The following is a 25,282-nucleotide window of genomic DNA, read 5'->3' on the forward strand; positions in this document are numbered from 1 at the left end:
AATTTGATGAACTTGACCTACACCTATGGATGCAGTAGCTCAAAAGAGGGAACAAATCCTTACAGCAAGGATCATTCCCACCCCCTCCATACACACAGAGTAGACAGGGATGGACAAGTTGGACATGGGGTACCCAAAATGGGGGGGACACAAAGGCAAGAAGTGACTGGCTTACAAGCTTTCAAGAGGGAACCTAGATTCAGAAGGTGTGAAGAAAGGTAGAATCTCCACTGAGTAGTATACAATCTGTGTATGTGGGGCTGATGAAATGAAATGTAGATGAGTCTCTTGTGATATAACAGTGAATAATTGTTATCAGGACAGCTTGTGAGGGTTGGAAATGTAAAGGTAGACGTTTTGTAGCAAGGAGGGGAGTGATTAACTTTTCAGCGTAGAAGCGGAGGTCTCTGGGACCATCAAGGGAGAAGAGCGGAGAGCGGGACCCTACCCAGAGAGGCAGTGATGCCTGAGATGGAGGCAGAGATGATGATATGGAAATATGGAGCAGTTGGGGACTTTACACCCAGAGAGGGAGAGAGGCTGTGTGCTGAGAACTGGAGGGTTGATGATGCATGGAGGGGATTGTAACCATAGCAATGAAATGATAATACATATACGATAGGATGAAGGTAAAACTAATGTTCTCCCATGTAAACTCTCACATAATTCACAATAAAACATTAAAAAAAAACCATTTCACACTCTGAAAGATAAAGCACAGCATTTACAATACTGCCACTTGTGGGTGCCACTTTGACTGGTAAGCAGAGAGGCTTCCATTGGGATTGTGAGACAGACCCTCACTTACTTAGGGGCTTTGGAACTTTGGTGATTTTATTGTAATTTAAAATATTTTTGATATCTCGGGGGAAAAACAGTACTGAAAAGCTGTCTAGTACTCCTAAATATAAGAAAGTTGTGATATGCCTTACAGAGAAAATATGTGTGCTAGATCAGCTCTGTTTGGGCATGGGTATGGTGCTGTTGGCCAAAAGTTTAATGTTAGTGAATCAACAATATATATTTTTAAAGGATGTGGAGGGCCATGTCTGACCTCTGACTACACAAGAGGAAGGAGAATTCAACTCATCAGCCCAGGGCTGATTCCTATGAAGTGAAGGTCAGACATTCCCCTACCCTCCAACCTTCTTACTAATTTTGAAAATCACCCCTCTCAAGGCACTCTGTACTTCTTTGCTGGATTCAATAATCCATTGCAAATAGCCACACAGAACTCACAATACTTATACTTAGGAGGTTCATTAGTGAAGTTAACAGGTTATAATTCTGAATCAGAAATGCTCAGGACAGTCTCTTCTCAGCTGTGCCCACAGATACATGTCCCTCTTGGTTTCTCAGCCACAGGGTCCCTTGGCCTCTTCCCTGCTTGGTTGTGTTGCAAAGCTCCTTTAGCACTGCCAATAAATGCCAAAGGGCATGCCATTCCATCATGAGCATCAGCCCAAAGGCATTCCGCTCTAGCTCCATGGGTCAGTAAACCTAGTTCCCCCAATTAAGTGCCTGTAGGCACCCTACTCCACAGGTGAGCCTCCTGCCTGAAAGCACTCAGCTTTACTTGTTCCCCAGGCTGGGAAGTCCAACATTGTGTGTCATGTTCCGGCTCTTGGTACTACTGCCACTCCAATATCACTCTAGTCTGCTGGATCAGGGAGGTTCCATGCAGCACGGATCTTTAAGTCCAAAGAACTCACTCCACTCCTCGCTCTTCTTTCTTGATAGTAGTGAGACCTCCCCTTCCTGCTTCTTAGATGACTCATTTTATACCCAGCAGGATGGCAAAATTGACCAATCCCCATATTAGAGTTTCATTTTTATAATCATAATGAACCTGTTAATTTTTCATAACTGAATCATATAAGCTTATCAGCATCTCCCCCACCTTCTCTTAGCTAGACCCATAAGGAAAGACTAAAGACATCCAGTCTGCATGGCTCCACCCATTCATTTGACGGGAATTACAAAGATTATGACTAGAAGAACCATACTAAGCAATTCACTGCATAAAACAAAACCAAAACCAAACCAAACTCACTGCCAAGTTAGTTCTGACTCATTGCAACTCTGTGTAGGGTTTCCGAGACTGTAAATCTTTACAGGTGCAGAAAGCCTCATCTTCCTCCCACTGAGCAGCTGGTGGATTTGAACTACTGACCTTGCAGTTAGCAGTCCACCGCTATCTTACAGTGCCCCCAGGGTTCCTTCTGCACTACATAAGGTGTCTTTAAATGGAAATACTCATAAAAGAAGATGATGTATTAATTGACTGGTGATTTAGCCAGAAGCTTGCAGTAGCCTAGTCCTGTACATCCTTCCCTTAGGAGTAATGGTTCAATATTCACTAATTCCATGTTTACAGTGGATTTCTAGAATATTAACTAATTGACTCTTGGTGACTCCATGTGCGTCAGTGTAGAATTTCCAGGCCTTTGTTTGTTTGTTTTTTCAAGTTTTTATTGTGAATTGACTGAAAGTTTATAGGGCAAATCATCAGTTTTATGTTCAACAAATCATACACCTTGTTTCATTACAATGATTATAATCCCCTCCATGTACCATCAGTTAGTTAACAGCCTTACAGTATTTCTCTCTTCACTTTAGCTCTTTTTTTTTTTTTTAAAACACTCAGGCATACATAATAACTGACACCTCCAAAGGGCACATCTGCAAGTCTGCCTCCTGGCCATCAGCTCTCAGTCCCTTTCTTCCCATGAATCTAGAGTCCTCAGCTGCTCCTTCTCTCCATGTCCCCATCTCTGCCTCCATCTCTGGTGTCGCTGCTTCTCTGGATAAATTCTCGCATTCCGCTTGTGCTCTTCTCCCTTAATTATCCTAGGGTCCTTTGTTTCTGCACCGTAAGATTAACTACTCCCCCGTAGTGCCTGGTTTAGGGGAAGTAGTTTCCCAGTCTTTCTTCCAAGGCACCTCTGGGTGAACCCAAACTTCCTGCATTTTGATTAGCAGCTGAGCACATGAAGCGTTTGGACCACTTAGGTTCTCCTTGATAGACCAGAACTACCATGGGTTAACAAGAATTCACTAGACTTTAAACAAAAAGAATGCTGAAATCACTTAAAGTTATGAGCAAATTTTTTTTCTTGCCACATATTTCACCTATACCCCAGCCAACAAATATCTGACAAATTATAAAGTGTGTGTGTGTACCTCCGTGGAAACAGTACACAAGATTTTATCTCTATATTTTGCTAGATATAAAATCTCAGTAGAAAAAATAATCTAAAGCACTTCAAATTAAAATATCCTATTTCACAGTCTGTGACAAAAGGAAAGATTTTTCACTTTTGGATCTGTAAGAGACATTGGAGATCACAGTCAAAAGTTATCCCATTATAGAACAGGCAGAATTAGGGATGACAAATACAAACAGAGTTTAGACGAAATTAGAATATAGAGAAGCCGTGACTTTGGACCAGCTATCTCTAAGATATCTGAATGAATAAGAAGCAGAAAGCTCATATTATTTGTATTTCTTAAATCCCAATTATACACATAAAAATGGCCACAAAATTAAGTAAGAAAGTATTTTTCTTAATATATATAAGTAATGTTTTCAACCAGCTGCTCCTAGGAAACCCTATATGGGGTGGGGGTCGCTATGAGTCGAAATCGACTCAACAGCACCTAACAACAAGAAATTTACTTTTCAGGGGAAAGAAAAGAGTTCTCATCATTACTGCTGATGTATGAGAATCACCTCAAATACAGAACAAAATATTAATCAGTTTTCATTCCTGTCTCTCCTGCTATTTCTCTCTGAAGATGAAACAGGAATAATTCACAAATAGAAATATTTTTACTTTAAAAATGTGATCAACACTCTTGAGGCCATAAAGAAGAAAGACCAGATTGCAGGTTCAGGTCAGTGTCAAAACTACTGAGTAGAGAGACCCATAATCTTGTTCATACACAGGAGCTAATGTAACAGTTGTTTCATATTCTCCTCCTCTCTTCTCTCCAAGACTAATTAGCATTATAAACAGTATGTTCCCTTATTACAAAAGTCTTCTTTCAGCTTTGAAACTATTGTATCTTTTGATAACCCTGTTCTAGATTTTTCAATTATACAGAGCCAAACACTCTTTATAACACTTCAGACTATATTTAAAAAGAGTGATTTTAGTAAAATAGAAACAAGTATCAAAAGAGGATGCTACAAATATACTGACCTCACTTTGTGAATAACCATCATTTTAAAGGTAAGCTTTTTTTTTAAAGTACCTTTTTACATACTTACTGCTGAAAGGCTGCCATTGTATTCTCCAAATTTTCTCCAGCACCTGTGAAAATATGAAACTTCTTTTACTTAGCTATTCTAAACATTTTCCCCAGGAAATTCATTTTCATAAACTACATCTAGTAAATCCTGGTGCTTATATGTTATACAGACATTAAAATAAAAAATTTAAAGAGTAGAGTGGTATTTTGAATTGCTTTTTGTTTTTATTTTTATTTTTTTATTTTTTTATTTTTTAAGCTGCAACAAGAGGAATGAAAAATCAAAACACAGTCATAGCAATGCAGGAGTGTTAGAAAACTTAAGCATGATTTTTTTAAAGCTATAATAGCTTACTGGTCTTAAGAAAGAAGTGGGCTTGACACACATGTCCACACACACATGTGTCCTCAGACAGAGTTCAATACTCACCCCTCTGCATTCCTAGAGTTTCTCATCCATACCTCTAAGGCAGTGTTTAAGAATGGAGGTGTAGTGGTTTATGTATGGGGCTGCTAACAGTAAGGTCAAAAGTTCAGTCCACCAGATGCTCAACTGGAGAAAGATGAGGCTCTTTGCTCCCAGAGATTTACAGCCTCGGAAAGCCTATGCAGGATCACTGTGAATCAGAACTGACTCTATGCACACAATCACCAACACATCATTACAGTGTTTATCACATTAGAGAATAAATTATGTACTTGCTTCTCTCTTCTACCTTTCTATAAAGAAGTTACTGTGATTTTGTCACCTTTGGCTAAAGGTAGTATATTTGTAGTGGTTGAAGGTAAGGGTCTGGACTTAGGATGCCTGGTCTCAAATCTACCTGCTTGTTACTTTGTGCCACCTTGTGCAAATTAAATCACAGCTCTATACCTATCTCATAGGACTGGGACAATTTGGAGTGACTTATCTTCAGAAGGGATAAAATTTCTGCTTCTCTTGCCTGGGCAGACGCAAGGAAAGACCTCTAGTTTTAGTGTTACCTATACTGGTGTAACAAGGAATTCTGGTAACGTGGTTACAAATCGGGCTTCGAGCCACAAGGTCAGCAGTTCAAAACTACCAGCTGTTCCACAAGAGAAAAAAAGAGGCTTTCTGCTCCCATAAAGATTTACAGCCTCGGAAACCCTGTACAGGGTCACTATGAGTCGGAACTGACTCCACAGCACACAGCCACCACCACCATATTGGTGTAACACTGTGGGCTAATGCATTGGAATGCAAAGTAGTCAGTTTGAACCACAAGGTTGGTGGTTCAAGCTCACCAGCTGCTCCCTGGAAACTCTATACAAGGTTGCTATGGGTCAGAACGGACTTGACGGCTCATAACAGCAACAACAACAATCTATCACTCACTATCATCAAGTCAATTTTGACTCATAGCGATCCTGTATAGAGTTTCCAAGGCAGTAAATCTTTACTGGAGCAGACAGTCTCATCTTCACCCAAAGCATCTGGTGGCTTTGAACCACTGGCCTTGTGATTAGCAGCCCAATACTTACCACCATGGCTTCTTCAGATTAATCTAGATAGAGGGCATTATAGTCTAAATTTAGCACTATTAAGTAAAAAGTCTGATATTTTGACAATTTCATGCCTGCACTTTATTTCGGGAAGGGGGCATAAGCAGTGTTATTTTTCAGCCTTCTCAAATCCCAATAGCACGAACATTATCTAATACGTCTTTTAGAATGTATTATTCTAAAATGTATTTAGAATGTATTATATACACAAAATAGTACTCAGTGAGTATTATGTTTGAAATGACAGTAAATCTGAAACTTGTTTCAAAATAATCTTGGGTGAAGATTGATTGGTCATGACTTGGTAATTGTTTGCGGCTGGATGATAGTGTCATTAGAGGTTTACTATTTCCATGTGTTTGAAATGTACCATAAGGAAAAATTCAAAAAACACCTATTGTTTGATCTTTAAGTTTGGTGGAAAGAAATTAAGAAAAAGAAATTCAGTATTTTGAAATAAATAAATTTCCCCCAGTCAACAAAAATTTCACTACTAATAGCTACATTTAAAGTCTGCTAACTTTTTATTTCTTTTATATCTGCTTTACTTATTAATTTTAATTGTAATTCCTTTTAACCTAACAGCTTAGCCATTTAAAATTTATCACTTTAAAGTCTTTCTCTGTTTTCATGGTGGTGGTGGTTATGTGTCGTGGAGTCGGTTCCGACTCATAGCCAACCCTGCACAGGGTTTCCGAGGCTGTAAATCTTTACGGGAGCAGAAAGCCTCATATTTCTCCCATAGAACTGCTGGTAGTTTCGAACTGCTGACCTTGAGGTTAGCAGCCTGACTCTTAACCAGCACGCTTCCTACCAGAGCTCCTTATCTGTTTTATAAACTTATTAAATTACATAGCCATCACCAGATAAAATGTTGAAAAGGTGGTCAAGTTAAGAACTAACATAAGCCAACTATTGTGCTTGTTGTTAAGTGCCATCGAGTCAGTACTGACCCATACCAACCCTGTATAGGGTTTCCAAGGAATAGCTGGTGAGCTTGAACCACTGACCTTGTAAAACCTTCAAATGGCTTTACAGTCTGGTGCATTAACCCACAGTGACAAACCAAGACTCCCTAATATTGTGCTTAGTACTTGGTATATTATTTCATCAAGATCCTCATCACCCTATGAGGTCTTATTATCCCCGGATAAAATTTAGCTTAGATCACAAAGTCAATAAAGAGAACTGGGATTCAGCACAAGCAGTATGACCTCAGAGTTTGCTTTTGTTTTTTACTATTAACTATGCTGTAGCTTCTATGATATCATTCATACATCACCTTTATTTTAGCTTTCTACATGCTATTCATTTTGGTCCTTATTCCATATCTGTCTCTGATTTGTTTATAAAACTTGAGGGAAAATTCCACGAAGATAATACCCACAAATTACTTAATTCAGTTCATATGGTGAAAGTCTAAAGAGTAACTAAGGGACTAATTAAGAATTAAGACATTCCTCTCCAAGGAATTATGTGGTGGTAGCTCTCTCACAAGAAATGGTTTGAATTCTTTTGCTCTCCAGTTATCATAACATCATCTCAGAAACAGGCTTTTTCTTAGTCCCACCTCCCTTCCCATAAGCAGTTTAAATGTTTGGTTCTTGTGCAAATAACCATTCCACATGCATTTTAATTACAATGAAATATAGAAGAGGATTAACCTCTATGGCAGATTTTCCATGCTGCCCTAATATCCTGTGTTCATAATTTCTCTGCATATGTCCTTCTACCTCCCTCTTCATCAGTTTCCATTTTTCACTTTCAGAAAACCTTCTCAGAAAATCTCCAACTCATTTTATTTACTCCTTTACTATGTTTGTTGTTGTTGTTGCTATGTACCATCAAGTTGGTTCCAATTCATAGTGACCCAAGGAGTGGCTGGTGAGGTTTGAACTGCCAACCTGGCAGTTCAAACTGACCTTGCGGTCCAGTGGATTAACCTGCAGTACCACATCAGGACTCCTCCTTCACTACGACGTATTTCCCCAATCTCCATTCTATAGTAATTTTTCCTTCTTTATATATAATATTTCATAATTCTTTTGGGACCAATTTTTACTAGAGTAGGAAAAGTAAACATTCTCTGTTGTTTCCTTAACTAGAGTAAATGCTGTGAGCAAGTGAATTATCTGTCCAGATTTCTTTCTATTTTTCTAATGTCTTTATGTTCAATAAACACTGTAGACTTGTTTTACAGGCATGTTCCAGCCACCATTACCAACATTTTTGTAAATATGACATATATATTTGTTTGTATTTATGTGTGAATAAATGTGATGTTTATAAAAGCAATGGCAAATATAACAAGGTGTGTTCACCACTAAAGCTTCAAAATTAAGCATTTTCTGACAGTGGGGGGAAAAAAAAAAGCTTAGTGCAAATGAAACATATCAGTGCAAATGAAACATATCCTCATAGTTGAGGATATGAGCCTATCTCAACTCAAAATGGAATCACCCAGTAAATTAAACTAAGTAAGTTATTCCTTTATTTCTAAAATTTCTACTCCATTCACCCATCCCACACCTACAGTGTGCCTATAAAATAGTATATGTGACTATGAACATAAAGAGCATAAGATGGTTTAGAGACGATATATACAACCAAACACTTCTCAGTCTGAGTTCCCTGGAACTCTTAAGAATTGTTTCTGTAAGGGGGGGGAACCAGTGAATTTACACTTGCAGATACAAGAAAAAGACTAAACACAGTAATATAGCTATTTTATTACAATCTGCCTTTAGAACTGTGTGTCATAAAGGAGAAGTGTTGTTGTGTGCTGTCGGGTTGATTCCGACTCATAAGAACCCTGTATGTAGTTTCCAAGGGTGGCTGGTGTGTCTGAACTGCCAACCTTGCATTTAGTAATCCGACACTTATCTTATAGCACCACACCAGGTCTCTAAAGGAGGGCAGTGCTATTAAATACATGATAAATGACTCCATTGTTAATAGGCCATCAGTAAGAATGAGTTAACGAATTGGAAAAAAGTCCTAACTTTTGACAAATATGGAAGAGTCTGATAATAGTGAAGGATCCTGAACCTGATCAACAACTGGCATTGCAGCTGCCCCCAAGGGGCGCCTAATAAAGTCCTGCTTACTTTTCCAGTCTCCAGATAGCTTAAGTCTTTACTACACCAAGAGACCCTCCTCACGGTAATTTCAGGTTTCAGGAAAATCTCCATAACCCCGCCCAAAGGAAGTTCACCAGAACTGTACCCGGGACCACACCGCCTTAAATATCCTCGTCTGTAAGGAACAGGGGTCTCTCGAGCTTGAGTGCCCCCGGGTTTACTCTCAATAAACCTGCCTGCTGTTGAAGCCATGTCTCTCTTCTTTTTCTTTCTGATTTCTTACAAATAGGTATGAAAAGTCAAGAATAGGAAAGAATTGGTACCCTGATATGGGGCATGTTTAAGAGTGCAATAGCAGAATGCTACCTCCAGAGACACCTCTGACACTGGAATTGATACCTCAATTTCTTCCTTGAACAGCCAATTCAAGTTTAGCACCCAGAAACAGCCATATAAGGTCTTAAGAACAATATTTACACTCAGTCTTGTTGTTGTTAAGTGCCATGGAGTCAGTTCCAACTCACAGCAACCCTCTATAGGGTTTCCAAGGAGTGGCTGGTAGGTTTGAACTACGAACCTTGTGGTTCAAGCCAACCTTGCAGTCTACTGCTTTATTCTATAGCACCACACCAGGACTCTTACCCTCAACCTTCTCACCTGCCAAATCAATCAGTAGCAAGATACTCAGATTGTGACAGCACTCTGATGTGAGCCCAAACGTGAAAGATGAGAAGGGAAAATGGGAATTGGACTGGTTGGGGCTACTTTTTATTCTCTGGCCCCTGAATTAAGAGATAGATGTCTTTTAATAAAGCTCAGTTCAATTTGTCTATTCAAATTAGGGAGGATGATCAAAAAAGGTTTTTCCCCTCTTACCCTTATTTCCCTAAATATATACAGCATGATTCCAAATGTAAGAAAACATGTACTTAAAGGATCTATATCAAAAAATTAACAAATTATTTCCAGATAGTAATATTTTTACCTGTTGCCATTGAGGCATTCCAACTCATAGCGACCCTATAATATAGAGTACAATTGCTACCTAGACTTTCCAAGGCTGTAAATCTTTACAGAAGCTAACTGTCACGGCTTTCTCCTGAGGAACACACTGGTGGGCTTGAACCATCTACCGTCTCATTCTCAACCAAGCACTTTAACCACTGCATAATCAAGTTCCTAATAATATTTTGTTGTTGTTGTTAAGTGTTGTTGAGTTGGTCTGACTCACAGCAATCCTGTATAGGGTTTCCAAAAAGCAACTGGTGAGTTTGAACCACCATCCTTGCAGTTGAAACTGACCTTATGGGCCAATGCTTTATCCAATAATATTTTAGAGACTTATTTTTCTATTTTTATTTCTATATTTCAAAATTGTCAACAATTAACATGGTTTACTTATATAATCAGGAAAAATTAATATATTAACAAAATTAATAATATCATACAGTAACTAAGAAAATGGTCTTTGTGACCATTTAATCCAAAGAGTTTACTCCTATTCGTATTTTATCAATAAACTGTATGTGCAGGTGTTCTTTGGGGAAATAAATTTGGGAATACATGGAAAGCATCTAGCATGTAGCAGGTAATTAAGAGACAATGAGAAATTATTCTTATTATGGGTCAGGATCTGTGTTGGATGCTGAAGTCACAAAAATTAAAAACCATGATCCCCATACCTTGAGGAGCTCATTGTTGAGTAAAGGAGACAGATGTATTAGCAAATCATATCATGCAATACAATGTAAAAACAAAATCTAGAGCACTGAATTTTTGAAATATTATTTTCTATTCTTAAAGGCAACCAATCTTAGAAAAAGGCATTATAACTTTGGAACATTAAAATAAGATGAGCTCATTCCTTCTCAATCAGCTCTAAGTAAATACAACCGAGGATCCCCTATATCCATACTTGCATTTCTAAAAGTTTCCATTTTCTTTATACACCTGGTCCTCATAACAACACAAAGATGTAAGCAAGGCAAACAGTCTCCATGTTACAGATAAGGAAATAAGGCTTATTTCCAACGCTAACTACTGGTAGATCTCAAATCTCTCTCAAGTCACTTAAGTCTTTACAACGCTTTTGTAGCAGACAAAATATGAAAGCAGACATTCAGGGTTCAATTTATACCATTTCAGGTGTATATACATTTTATACACATATCATAATTAATGTTTCAATCTTGGAATGGCCAGACTTCTGGCTTACATGAACTCTCCGCTACTTGTAGTTAGGACAATAGAGAAAAAGCTCAAATGTTAACATTTGCACAGAGACCAGTGGTTGCTGTAAGTAGCATCCAAAGCAAACATAAAAAGCAGGGAGATGACTTTTGCCTAGTAATCTTTGTCTCTTATTTTCCAGACACTTAATATCTTGAGTTACAAAGTGCTTTTTTAGTCTCTCCTCTAAGGGAAGAGCCTTAGCTGTATGTTAAGCATGAGACTATTAAACACAAGACTGGAAATTCAAACCAGCTATAAGAGAAAGATGAAGTTTCGACTCCCAGAAGCCCTATACAGGGCCTTTATGAGTTGGAATTGGTTTTGGTTTTTCCACAACTCTGGAATCAATTGTATTACTTGGAGAGCAAGGCACTGGTAGTTCAGTGGGAAAATTCTAGCCTTCCATGACATGATCCCAGTTCAATTTCCTGGCCAATATACCTCATGCACAGCCACCACCCACCTATCAGAGGAGACCTGCATGTTGCTATGATGCTGATCAGGTTTCAGAGAAGCTTCCAAACTAAGACAGACTAAGAAGAAATCTACCTGCGAAAATCAGTCAAAATTCTATGGCTCATAAGGGATCTACAGATCTACAACTGATCATGAGGATGGCACAGGACACGGCAGTATTTAGATCTGGGATGGCCAGGGGTGGGGTGGAGTAGAATAAGTGGCTTGACAGCAGCTAACAACCACCACCCACCACTCACTCAGCTGTCAGTTTGTTGTGTTATGGTAGCTTGCAGGTTGCTGTGATGCTGGAACCTATGCCACTGGTATGGATCACCCATGATGAATAGGTTTCAGTGGAGCTTACAGACTAAGACAGACTAGGAAGAAGGAAAGGCACACCAGTTCTGGAGGTTAGCCACTAAAAACCTGATGAATAACAGGGAAACACTATCTGATACAGTGCTAAAAGATGAGCAAGTCATGTTGGAAGGCATTCAAAGGTTTGAAGAGTTGTTGTTAAGTGCCATCGAGTCAACTCTGACCCATAGCAACCCTGTATAGGGTTTCCGAGGAGCAACTTGAACCGCCAACCTTGCAGTTCAAATGGCTTTGCAGTCTGATGCATTAACCCACAGCACCACACGCCCTCAAATTAAAATGGATCTTAATGATGTGGACAAAGCAAAGCTTTTGGGACGTTCATTTACTAATGGAGCACAGCTCAAAATGAGAAAAAACGGGGGCAAACATCCACTGATAATTGGAAAGTGAAATGTGCTAAGTATGAATCTAGCAAAACTGGAGTAGTCAAAAATGAAGTGGAATACATAAAGAGGGATTTCCTAGGCATTAGTGAGCAGTAAAATTAGAAATTGTCAAAAATGAATTAGAACACATAAAGACAGATATCCTAGGCATTAGTGAGCTAAAATGGACTAGTCCAGCCATTTTGAATAAGACAATTAAATGGTTTACTGTGCTGGGAATGACAAACTGAAGAGGAATGGCATCATATTCCTTATCAAAAGGAGCATTTTAAAATCTATTTTGAAGTACAACACTGTCTGTGACAAGATAAAATCCATACATCTATAAGTAAGACTGGTAGGACGCTATAGGATAAACACTGGACTGCTAACTTTAAGGTTGGCAGTTCAATTCCACCAGTTGCTCCTTGGAAACCCTATATAGGGCCGCTATGAGTCAAAACTGATTTGATAGCACTTAACAGCAATAATAATTAAAGAACACCAGTTAATCTACTATTCAAGTTTATGCACCAACCACTAAAGCCAATAACAATGACATTGAAGAATTCTATCAATTTCTTCAGTCTGAAATGTATCAAATACGCAATCAAGATGCATTGAGAATTACTGGAAATTGGAATGTGAATGTTGGAAACAAAGTGCAAGGATCAGTAGTTGGAAAATTGGCCTTGATGACAGAAATTATACTGGAGATTGCGTGATAGATTTTACAAGACTGATGAATGACTCATTCATTGCATATACCTTTTCTTAAACGATATAAACAGACCTATATACACAGGCCTCACCAGATGAGGCCTCACAGCAATCAAACTGACTACCTCTATGAGAAGAGACAATGGAGTTCTATATTATCAGTCAAAACAAGGTCAGGAGTAGAATGTAGAACAGACTAATGCTCATGTGAAAGTTCAGGCTGAAATTGAAGAAAATTAAAACAAGTCCACGAGAGCCAAAAATATGTAAAATTGAGTATATTCAACCTGAATGTTTCAGTTTGAGAATTAAAGTGTGCCTGACCTACGCCATGGTATTTTCAATAGCCTCATATACATGTGAAAGTTGGACAGTGAATAAGGAAGACTGTAAAAAAAACTAATGCATTTGAGTTATGGTGTTGGAGAAGAACATTAAAAGTACCATGGACTTCTAGAAGAATAAACAAATCTGTTTTGGAAGAAATACACCCAGAATGCTCCTTAGAAGCCAGGATGGTGAGACTTTGTCTCTCATACTTCAGACATATTGTCAGGAGGGACCAGTGCCAGGAAAAGGACCTCATGCTAGGTAAAGTGGAGCGTCCCTGAAAAAGAGGAAGACCCCCCAACAAAACAAATGGCAACAGCAATGGACTCAAACTGAATCTGTCTGTGAGAATGGTGCAGGACCAGGCAGTGTTTCATTCTGTTGTGCACAGGGTCATTATGAGTCAGAATTGACTGGACAGCACCTACAATAACAACAACCTGAATTCAGAGACCATCTCAAAAACAAATCTAAAATATAGAGAGTAGAGACTGAAAACCACAGAAGTTGTAGGATGACATCAAGAACACCAAACATGAAGAAAGCAAAAGGTCATTAAAAAGATAGGAAAGAAGAAAAGACAAAAATGGATGTCAGAAAAGACTGTAACTTGCTCTTGAATGTAGAGAAGTTAATACAAATGGAAGAAATGATTAAGTAAAAGAGCTAAATAGAAAATTTCAAAGGACAGCTCAGAAACGTCAAGAAGAAGTGCCAACACCTGGAGTTAGAAAACCAAAAAAGAAGAACATGCTCAACATTTCTCAAACTGAAAGAACTGAAGAAAAAAATCAAGCCTCAACTTGAATAGTGAAAGATTCTATGGGCAAAATACTGAATGTGGCAGTAAGCATCAGAGAAGATGGAAGGAACATACAAAGTCACTGTAACAAAAATAATTGGTCAATGTTCAACCATTTCAAGATGTAACATATGATCAAGAACCAATGGTATGATGGAAGAAGTCCAAGCTGCACTGAAGGCACTGACAAAAAACAAGGCTCCAGGAATTGACAGAATATAAATGATATGTTTCAATAAACTGATTTAATACTGGAGGTATTTACTTGTCTATGCCAAGAAATCTGGCCAACTGATTGGAAGAAATCCATATCTGTGCCCATTCCAAAGAAAATAACCCAACAGAATGTAAGAATTAGTAAACACTATTATTAATATTACATGCAAGTAAAATTTTACTAAAGATAATTTTAAAACAGCTGTATCAATTTTAAAACAGTACATCAATAGGGAGCTGCCAGAAATTCAAGTTGGATTCAGAAAAGGATATGAACCAAGAGACATATATCATTGCTGACAACAGATGGATCTTGGCTGAAAGCAGAGAATACCAGAAAGATGTTACTTGTGCTTTATTACAATACAAAGGCATCTGACTGTGTGGAACATATGGATATGTTATGGATAACATCGTGAAGAATGGAAATTCCTGAACAGTTCATTGTGCTCATGAGGAACCTGCACATAGACTAAGAGGCAGTTGTTCAAACAGAACAATGGTATACTGGATAGTTTAAAATCATGACAGGTGTGCATCAGGATTGTACCCTTTCACCATACTTACTTAATCGGTATACTGAACAAATAATTTGAGAAGCTAGATTATATGAAGAAGAACTTGGCATCAGGATTGGAGGAAGACTCATTAATAACCTGCAATATGCAGATGACACCACCTTGCTTGTTGGAAATGAAAAGGACCTGAAGAAATACTTACTGATAAAGATCAAAGACTACATATAGCCTTCAGCACCTAAATGTAAAGAAAAACAAAATCCTCACAACTGTATCAGTAAATAACATCATGATAAATGTAGAAGACTTTAGTTATCAAAGTTTTATTTTGTTTTTTTGGCTTGGATCTATAATCAATAAATATTCATAGAAACAGCAGCCAAGAAATCAAATGACATGTTGCATTGGGGAAATCTGCTGCAAAAGACTAGATGTCATTTTGAGGGCTGAAGTGCACCTTACCCAAGTCATAGTATATTCAATTGCCTCAGATGCATACAAAAGCTAGATCATGCATAAGGAAGACTGAAGAAGAACCAATGCATTTGAATTAGCCTGCTGTGGAAGAACACTGAAAGTACCATAGACTGTTAGAAGAGCAAAGAAAATTTTTTGGAAGAAGCATGGTGGTATTGCTCCTTATATAAAAGGATGGAAGATTTGGTCTTCCAAATTTTGAATATGTTTTCAGTGAACATGGAAAGACCAGTCCCTGGAGAAAGACATCATGTTTGGTCAAGTGGAGGGTCAATAAAAAGTAGGGAGGGCCCCCCACCCCAAGGAGATGGAATGACACAGTAGCAGCAATAATGAGCTCAAATATAACAACTGCCAGACCACGCACTGTTTTGTTCTATTGTACATTGGGTCACTATGAGTTGTAACCAACTTGACGACACTTCACAACAATAACAACAGTTAGAGAGTATTTTCAACAAAACCATATTAAGCATTAGTACATGAGAATGTATTAAGGCTCTTTTAAGACTATCATACAGATAAAGAGATTTTGAGTTCTCATAAAAAGTTAGGTTATATTTTATAAATATAGAAATATTGATGCCAGATGTATAAATAATAAATGAAAATTTTTACATAAGGGGTTAAACTGAAACCATGGAAATTATGTACTATCTAGGGGGAGAAAATATCTTTAAAATATCTCCAACAGGAAATGAGAATTGGAGAGCTAGTTTATCCTGGCTTTGACATTTGATGTGTTTATCTAGACTTCAAAAAATTTTTTAAATATTTAAAATTTTTTATTTTTTGTTGTTGCGAATATACACAGCAGAGCATTCACCATTTCAACAATATTGGCATGTATGATTCAGTGACACTGATTACATTCTTTAAATTGTGCAACTATTTCACCCTCCTTTTCCAAATAATTCCTCACCGACTGACATAAACTCACTGCCCCTAAATTTCTTATCCAATATTTTGAGTTATTTTTGTCAATTTTATCCCATATAGTTCTTAAAGGAGCACAATAATTAAAGCAGGCTTTCTTCACTAATTAAGCTAAACAATTTAGAGCACATTTTAAGCTTTTTTAGACTTAGATGTTTTTTTCTCCTGTTGAACACCACATATTTTTAAAGATTTAGCATCTAAGTATACAAAATTTAGATCACCCAAGACAGATTTGATAGATTCTTTTAGAGGTTCTAGCTTCTTCTACATTTTTTTTTTTTTTTGTAAGCACTCTTTTCTATTTTAAATTTGTAAACACAACTGTAGTGTGAACTACCTATCCTTAGAATAAGATTACTACCATTGAAAATTGCTTCTATGGCAACAACTGAAACACAAAAAGATGGGCTATGGTTCCAGTGGTTGAAATCACATTAGTAGTCTTATGTCATCCTACAGATTACCCAAATAAGCAGTAACAATGCATTTTATAGCTGGTGACCCTTTAAAATCTTGGATACTTTTTCTGAGTGGCAAGCTAGGTTAACTACTGAAGTCATTCTTTAGATTTGTGTTTAACTGATAAATCTGTATTAAACTGTTAGATCTAGTAGATTCCGACTCATGGTCACCTAGTTACCCCATGTGCTAAAGAACAGAACTGCTCCATAGGGCTTTCTTAGCTACAATCTTCCTTCCATAGAGCAAGTGGGTAGATGTGACACCTCAACCTTTAGGGTAGGATGGTGGATATGAACCACCAGCCTTTAGATTAGGAGCCCATGACAAACCTGCTCGTGCCACCACAAGCCTCCATAAAATTATACAGAAGTATATTTCTTATGTATATACTTATATGTATTTCTGACATTTTAAATCTTCTTGTTCTTGCTGCTGTGTGCCAAAGAGTCAGTTCCAACTCATATCAGCCTTCTATAGGGTTTCCAAGAGCAGCTGGTGGGTTTGACTGCTAACCTAGCAGTCCAGTGCTTATCCTACAGTGCCACATACATGAACAATTAATCTGAAAAGCTAGACTGTATGAAGATTGCAGTATCAAGATTGGAGGAAGACTCATTAGCAATCACTGATATGCAGATAACACAACCTTTCTTGATGAAAGTGAAGATTGAAGATTTTGCTTGAAGATCACAAACTACAAGCTTCAGTATGGATTACACCTCAACATAAAGAAAGCAAAAATCCTCACAAATGGACCAATAAATAACATCATGGTAAACAGAAAAGATTGAAGTTGTCAAGGATATCATTTTACTTGGTTCCGCAATCAACACCGATGGAATCAACAGTCAAGAAATCAAACTATATATTGCATTGGGCAACTCTGTTGCATAAGACCTCTTTGAAAGTGTTAAAATGTCACTTTGAGAACTAAAGTGCGCTTCACCGATCCTTAATAATTTCAAATGCCTCGGTATGCATGTGAAAGCTGAAGAATAATAGATTAAGGTGTTGGTGAAGAATACCGAATGAATATGCCATGGACTGCTTTAAGAACAAAAAATCCATCCTGGAAGAAAGACAACTGGAATGCTCCTTAGAGTCAAGGATGACAAGACTTCCTTCCTCTCCCATACTTTGGACATGTTTTCAGGAGGGAATACTCCCTAGAGAAGGACATCATGTTTGGTAAAGTAGAGTGTCGGTGAAAAAGAGAAAGATCCTCAACAAGATAGACACAGTAATTGCAATAATGGATTCAGACATAGCAAAGATTTTGAGGATAGTGTACATCTATCTGGGCAGTGTTTAGTTTTGTTGTCATAGGATTGTTATGAGTTGGAACTGACAAGACAGAACCTAACAACAATAGCTGCCAATTCTTGTTAGAAAATAAGTTATGGCAGTCAAGTTTCAGACAAAATTTTAATCTACTTTAACAGTCATGTCTGAAGAATAGGCAAGAATGATTGAAATAAGACTATATCTCAACATTTTTTACATCAATGAAGACATGTTATTATACAATAATGAAGAAGCAAATACTTGGCCTGTTGCCTGGGAAATTCAAGTGGTCTAAGCTCCTGTCTCTCAAATCTTTTACTCATTTTATTGAGCCCATCCTGTTCCCAGAAATGTCACATGGATTTCCAAAAGGCTTCAAGATGGCTTAATTTATGACAAGGCTATATTGCTAAAGAACACAAAGGCAAGTTTCTTTTGGAAAAGTGTCTTGCTGAAAGGAGTCGGTTCCGACTCATAGTGACCCTGTACAGGGTTTCCGAGGCTGTAAATCTTTACGGGAGCAGAACGCCTCATCTTTCTCCCACAGAACGCTGGTAGTTTCAAACTGCTAACCAAGAAATTAGCAGCCCGATTCGTAACCACTACACTACCAGAGTTCCTTGAAAGGAGCCTTGTTGTTAAGTGCCTTTGAGTCAATTCCGACCCATAGCGACCCTGTATAGGGTTTCCAAGGAGCAGCCGGTTATCGGGTTGCTAATCTCAAGGTCTGCAGTTTGAAACTACCAGTTGTTCCACAGGAGAAAGATGAGGCTTTCTGCTCCCGTAAAGATTTACAGCCTCGGAAACCCTGTACAGGGTCGCTATGGGTCAGAACCGACTCCACGGCACATAACAACAACAACAGGCTCCTTTCAGCAAGACACTTTTCCAATAGAAACTTGCCTTTGTTTTCTTTAGCAATATAGTCCTGTCATAAATTAAGCCATCTTGAAGCCTTTTGGAAATCCACATGACATTTCTGGAAGCAGGATGGGCTCAATAAAATGAGTAAAAGATTTGGGAGACAAGATGTTCCAGTTCCTTTTCCAGTCTTGCCCATGGTGACCTTGGGAAATGTCCCTGGCTTTGGGCCTCGGTTGGCCCCCCCTTCTCAATTAGCATGCTCAGAGCGTGGGAGTGGGACCTGCTTCCAGGGACTGCAGAGACGGGGGCTGCAGCACAGCTCCCACAGCTCCTCAGCACTGAAAGACTTCAGGTGCCCAAGCTCGTCGCCCCACCCCGCTCGGCCAAGGGCTCGCTCGGAGCTATGAGCTCCCGGTTCCTTGGACAAGGACCCCGGCCCAGATGATGCACCCCTCAAGCGGCGAGCCATCATCCTTTGATCCACCAAGAAACGCTGTCTACCCCACACTCTCATGTAGGTCCTTCCTCCTTTAGAGAACCCTCGACACTGCTTCGGCAGCACTGGAGAGACCTTCATCCCAGCTCTGCCTCGAGACCCCTTTCTTTCCCTCAGAAGGTCGCTCCTTAACACCACACCGCCTTCACCTTCGGTGGAGTCCAGTTCATACACACCCTCCCTCCTCCAACTCTCACGTATTTCCACCCTCCTGCCTCCTGCGGCGCTCCAATGGACCTCAGTTCGAGTGGAGAGAGAAGGAAGCCTCCCCTTCCCTCGGCCACCGGGATCTGGAGACCCTCTCACCTCCGCGGTGAGAGATGTGTTTACTCAGGAATCGCTGCTTCTTTCTCTGGTGTAGCAGGGTCGGATATTTGAGCAACAAGAACGAGGTTACCAAGTATCCTCCCAGGGTGGAGAGAAGGTAAAACGCCGCAGTGGACGACATTTCAACCACCGTGTGGTAAGTCCCCCACCTCTGGGCCCTGTGAACTCTGCAGCGGCAGTCGCAACGGCTGCAGAGACCGCGGTGGCGGCGGCGGCGGCTGCTTGAGGTATGCTCGCCCCCAGCCGGTGCCAGCAGCTCAGCGCACTTGTAGGCGCCAGCCCACCACGCAGGCGCAATCGGGCTCAAGATCCGGAGCAACAAAAGGGCACTGGTACGCAGGCGCGCAGGAGCCTTCGGAGGCTTTGTACTGAACACTTGTCACCTAGTTTTGTGGTTGGACCTGCAGCTCTTGGGATAAAGTCCAAACGGAGGCGAGAGCTGGGAATCCTGCCAGTGCCTTTGCCAACGCTCAAACATTAAAGTGTGATTCAAGAACAATCTTTAGGACCATCTGACATAATTGGAAAATATACATCAAAAAGGAAAGATTCCGGGGTACAACTTAATCCGTATTCTAAAAAATGCAAATAATTGTTACTGACATAGGTATTAAAGCTTGCTTACCAAAACAATAAACCATGCCATTTGTGTATGACTCCTCTCCACTCCATTTCACTATGAAAATGCAGTTCCCGTGCCTCTTACAAACAAGTAGCGTCAGGCTGCTAACCTCAATGTCAGCAGTTGGAAACTACCAGCTGTTTCCAGAGAGAAAGATGAGGCTTTCTGCTCCCGTAAAGGTTTACAGCCTCGGAAACCCTATTCAGGGTCACTACGAGTCAGAACCGATTCCTTGGCACATAACCACCACCACCATATAGGAAAGGTCCTCAAGCAATATTTGTTGAATTAAAAGCTCATTTTAAATAAATTTCGATACGGTTATAGGATATCACTTAAATGTCCCAGGCAGTCCTATTTGTTTCCATTTCATCCCACAGGTTCCAAACTACTAAAACATTAAGAAACACATTTAAGTGCAAAAGAATTAACCTAGCACTGAGGAAGAACATTTGGTTAGAAGAGCAAATATCTCCAATGAAAGCAGAATGATGACTAAAAACTTGTAGTTCTTGCATGATTCTGGCCTTGATCAAATCACCTGCTCTCATTTACTTCTGTTTCTTCATCTGTAAAATGAAGGTTTTTCCTTTAAAATTACTTCCAATGCTCATATACTATTAAAGATCTTAGTTCCCAAAGATTCTGACTATCTTTCAAGATTGTTGGAGACAAGGTTTTCAAAAAGTGGTTGGGAGATTTCCAGGGCAAGGTAACAGAGTAGGCAGATGCAACAAGGATATGGGTGACCAAGTGACACAATACTGATGATGATCCTGGACCCCTGTGCTTCAGAGGCTAGGACAGAGAGGAGGATTGTGCAACTAATGTAGGAGAAAGCTGAATAGGAGCAATTAAAGAAAATGAAACTGGGCAGGCAGTTGGCAACCCTGGAGCAGCATAGCCATCTTGAGCTTTTTCTGGAAGCTGTTACCATGTCAGTGGTCTGTGGCACCCACTCCTAGGCAGCTTGGAAACAGGCGCTGGGCATACAACCTACACCCCACATCTGAAGGTGCGTAAACCTGCCCTGAACTACAATACATAAACAGTGAACAGACAACTGTGTTCACACTTCCAGTCTTTATCACATCCACCAGGAGAAAGTGGTGAATGCCTGAGAACACACCAACACAATCATCAATTAAATATAAATACAACAACACAATATCTCAGAGACAATTTCAAACAATTTCAGCTTACATAGAGAAACAAGACAGTGTGCTTAAAAAAAGTGACCAAAATACAGGGTCAGAAAATAAAATTCCAGAAATGGTATCAGAACTACTTGATAAGGAATTTAAATAAATTATATTTAGGATGTTCAAAGGATTGACAGAACTATCTAGCAAATTTCAGATAAAATCAAGGAAAAATTGACAAAACTTTAGAAGAATTCAGGAAAACACTGGAAGAACAGATTATTGTTGTTGTTAAGTACCGTGGAGTCAGTTCCGACTCATAGTGACCCTGCACAGGGTTTCCAAGGCTGTAAATCTATACAGGAGCAGAATGCCTCATCTTTCTCCTACAGAACCGCTGGTAGTTTCGAACTGCTGACCTTGAGGTTGGCAGCTTGACTCATAACCACTATGCTACCATTGGAAACCATGCAAAACAGCAATTAGAAAAACAAAAGATTAATACTAAGATTTCAGATAATACATTGAAAGAGCAGAGGAGTAGAATTGAATCAATGAAAGGTCAAATTAGTGAACTTGAAGACAAATCTCTCACTATTCATCTACCAAAGGAACAATCAGGGGGGGAAAAATCCAGAGAAAACCTAAGAGGTATGTGGGACACTATCAATAGGAATAATTTACATGTTATTGGAATTCCAGAATAAGAATATACAAAAGAACCCAAAGAGAAATTTCTCTAACATCATGAAAGAGGAGAAGATAGCCATTCAAGAAGTTGAACAAACTCCAAACAGGATAGACAACAAAAGAAAATCACCAAAACATATTATAATCAAACTCTCAAAAACCAAAGACAAGGAAAAAATTCTGAGAGCAACTCAGAAAAAACAAAAAGTTACCTACAAAAGAGAGCTAATATGACTAAGTTTTTGACTTCTCAACAGAAATCATGCAGGCAAGAAAACAATAGAATACCATGTATAAAACTCGGAAAGAAAAAAATGTCAACCGAGAATCATATATCCAGCACAAGTGCCCCTCAAAAAGGGTGATGAAATTAGAATATTTCCAGATAAACCAAAATTAAAAGAAATTGTAAAAACTAGACCAACCTTAAAAAATACTAAGGGAATTTCTTTGGACACAGAACAACAACAATCTATGGTTAACATATATGACAATATCATCCAGAACTCAACCCAGATACAGAAGTATTCAAAGTAAAACAAACCTGTTGTTTGTTATTGTTAAATGCTATTGAGTCAGTTCTGACTCATAGTGACCCTGTATAGGATTTTGGAGGCTTTTAAATCTCTGCGGGAGCAGAAAGCCTCATCTTTTTCCTGAGGAGCAACTGATAGGCTCAAACCACCAACCATGTGGTTCGCAGTTCAGAACGTATAATATAGAGCCACTGCATTCCCCAAAAACCAGAGATACCAGTTTGCAACAGCAACAACAAAAAACAAAAAGTAAAAAAAAAAAGTTGCAGAACTTATAAATGATATCAAGTAGATTTCAAAAGAAATATAGACCTAATTGTGACCCTAAAACTAGACCAAACTTTACTCCTAGTCATAGTCCAGCCCCTACCCCTAACACTTACCCTAGTCTTAACCATAAACCTAAACTAAACCAAGTCCTAGGCCTACCCTGGCATCTTGGTATGATACTGTAGGATAAGCACTAGACAGCAAGGTTGGTTTGAACTGCAAGGTTGGTAATTCAAACTCACCAGCTGCTGCTCTTTGGAAACGCTATACAGGGCCGCTATGATTCGAAACCAACTCAACAGCACTTAATGACAACAGGCCTGGTCTAGACCTAGCCATAGTCCTAACCCTAACTCCTTACTTCTACCCTCCCATCAAAATATAAATAAATAAAAGAGGGGGAGAGTGTTTGAAAAGATGTTTGTATCTGTTTAACATCAGTACCTATCTATTTCTAGGTCTGACACCCAAATCCCAAAGAAAAGATAAAGCTTTTGTAAAAGACAAATAAGTACAAAAATGTCTAAATAAAGCTTTGGTTAAATTGTTTAAAACATTCTAAGAAAACTCTGAAAAAGACTGCTTCATCTTTTTTTTTTTCTTTTGTTAACTTTTTATTGTAAATTGAGTGAAGGATTACAGACAAGATAATTAGTTTTATACTCAACAAACCATTCATCTCATCTCAGTGATTATAATCCCCTTAATGCAACATTTTATCCCTCTTCCTCTCTGTGATTTGTGTTTCCATTCTTCCCTCTCTCCCAACCATTCTGATTTTTGTCCTTAGATAAATGCTGCCCTTTTGGTGTTGAATGATTGACCATTCTGTTTTCAACCCCCACTCCCACCCCCATGACCATATCGATCGATGAAGAAAAGGCATTTGACAAAATTCAATATCCATTCCTGATAAAAACACTCAACAAGGTAGGAATTGAAGGGAAATTCCTCAACATAATTAAGAGCACATATACAAAACCAACAGCCTACATTATTCTCAATGGAGAGACACTGAAAGCCTTCCCCTTGCATACAGGTACCAGACAAGGATGCCCTTTATCACCACTCCTATTCAATTTGTTTTGGAAGTCTTAGCCAGAGCTATAAGGCAAGATAGGGAAATTAAAGGCATCCAAATTGGCAAAGAGGAAGTAAAGCTCTTGCTATTTGCAGATAGGATCCTATACATAAAAAAACCCCTAAGACTCAGCAAAAAACAAAACTACTGGATCTCATTGGAAGATTCAGCAAAGTGGTAGGATACAAGATCAACATACAAAAATCAATTGGCTGTCTGGACCGGGCTGGTGAAAGCAGAAGGGGATAAGACTCTTGTGGTTCAATAGTGAATAATTGCTATAGGGACTGACTGTGAGTGTTGCAAATGTAAAGGTAGACATTTTGTAACAAAAGAAGGGAGTGGTTCATCTTGCAGTCCAGGAGCAGAGGACTCTGGGACCATCAAAGGAGAAGAGCAGCGTAGGACCCTATCCAGGGAAGCACTGATGCCAGAGATGGAGGCAGAGATGATGACGATGATGTGAAGAGACTCAGGTCTCAGGGAGGGAGAGGGGTTGTGTGCTGACAGCCGGGGGGCAGGCTTGTGAGGTGTACCCTTTGTTTGTTTGAATGGTTAAATATTCCTGAGTGCTTTGGTGTACACCCCACCCCAACCCCCAAAAAAACCAAACCCACACACACAGAGGGTTTGGAAGCAAATGCTGTTGAATGATGATGCATTGAGGGGATTGTAATCATTGCAATGAAACAAAATACGATAGGTTGAATGTAAAGCTGATGTTCTCCCATGTAAACTATCATTCAATTCACATAAAAACTTAAAAAAAAAAAAAAAAACGATAGGTTGAATGTAAAGCTGATGTTCTCCCATGTAAACTATCATTCAATTCACATAAAAACTTAAAAAAAAAAAAAAATCAGTTGGACTCCTCTATACTAATAATGACAACGCTGAGAAGGAAATTAGGAAAGCAAAACCATTTATAATAGCCACCCGAAGGATGAAATATTTAAGAATAAATGTAATCAGAGAAACAAAGAACCTATACAAAGAAAACTACAAAACACTTCCTCAAGAAACCAAAAGAGACTTACAAAAATGGAAGAATATACCATGCTCCTGGATAGGAAGACTTAACATTGTGAAAATGTCAATACTGCCCAAAGCAATTTTCACATATAATGCAAACCCAATCCAGATTCCAACAACATTCTTTAGAGAGATGGAAAAAACATTTATGAACTTTATACGGAAAGAAAAGAGACCCA

General features: G+C 38.9%; 1 protein-coding gene across 1 annotated transcript in view; it reads right to left on the reverse strand.

The window, feature by feature from the left end:
• Window positions 1–19,997, reverse strand: part of GDPD1 (glycerophosphodiester phosphodiesterase domain containing 1) — a 79,524-nt gene extending 59,527 nt beyond the window's left edge. Inside the window, exons 1-2 of the mRNA XM_006832377.1 lie at window positions 19,710–19,997; window positions 4,274–4,316 (exon numbers count right to left, since the gene is read on the reverse strand). Of these exons, the coding sequence (XP_006832440.1) occupies window positions 4,274–4,316; window positions 19,710–19,851 (185 nt within the window). The 5' untranslated portion in view covers window positions 19,852–19,997. The remainder of the gene's footprint in view (window positions 1–4,273; window positions 4,317–19,709) is intronic.
• Between the last annotated feature and the right edge of the window lie 5,285 nt (window positions 19,998–25,282).

The sequence above is a fragment of the Chrysochloris asiatica genome, unplaced genomic scaffold (genome assembly GCF_000296735.1).
Source record: "Chrysochloris asiatica unplaced genomic scaffold, ChrAsi1.0 scaffold00007, whole genome shotgun sequence".
NCBI lineage: Eukaryota > Metazoa > Chordata > Mammalia > Afrosoricida > Chrysochloridae > Chrysochloris > Chrysochloris asiatica.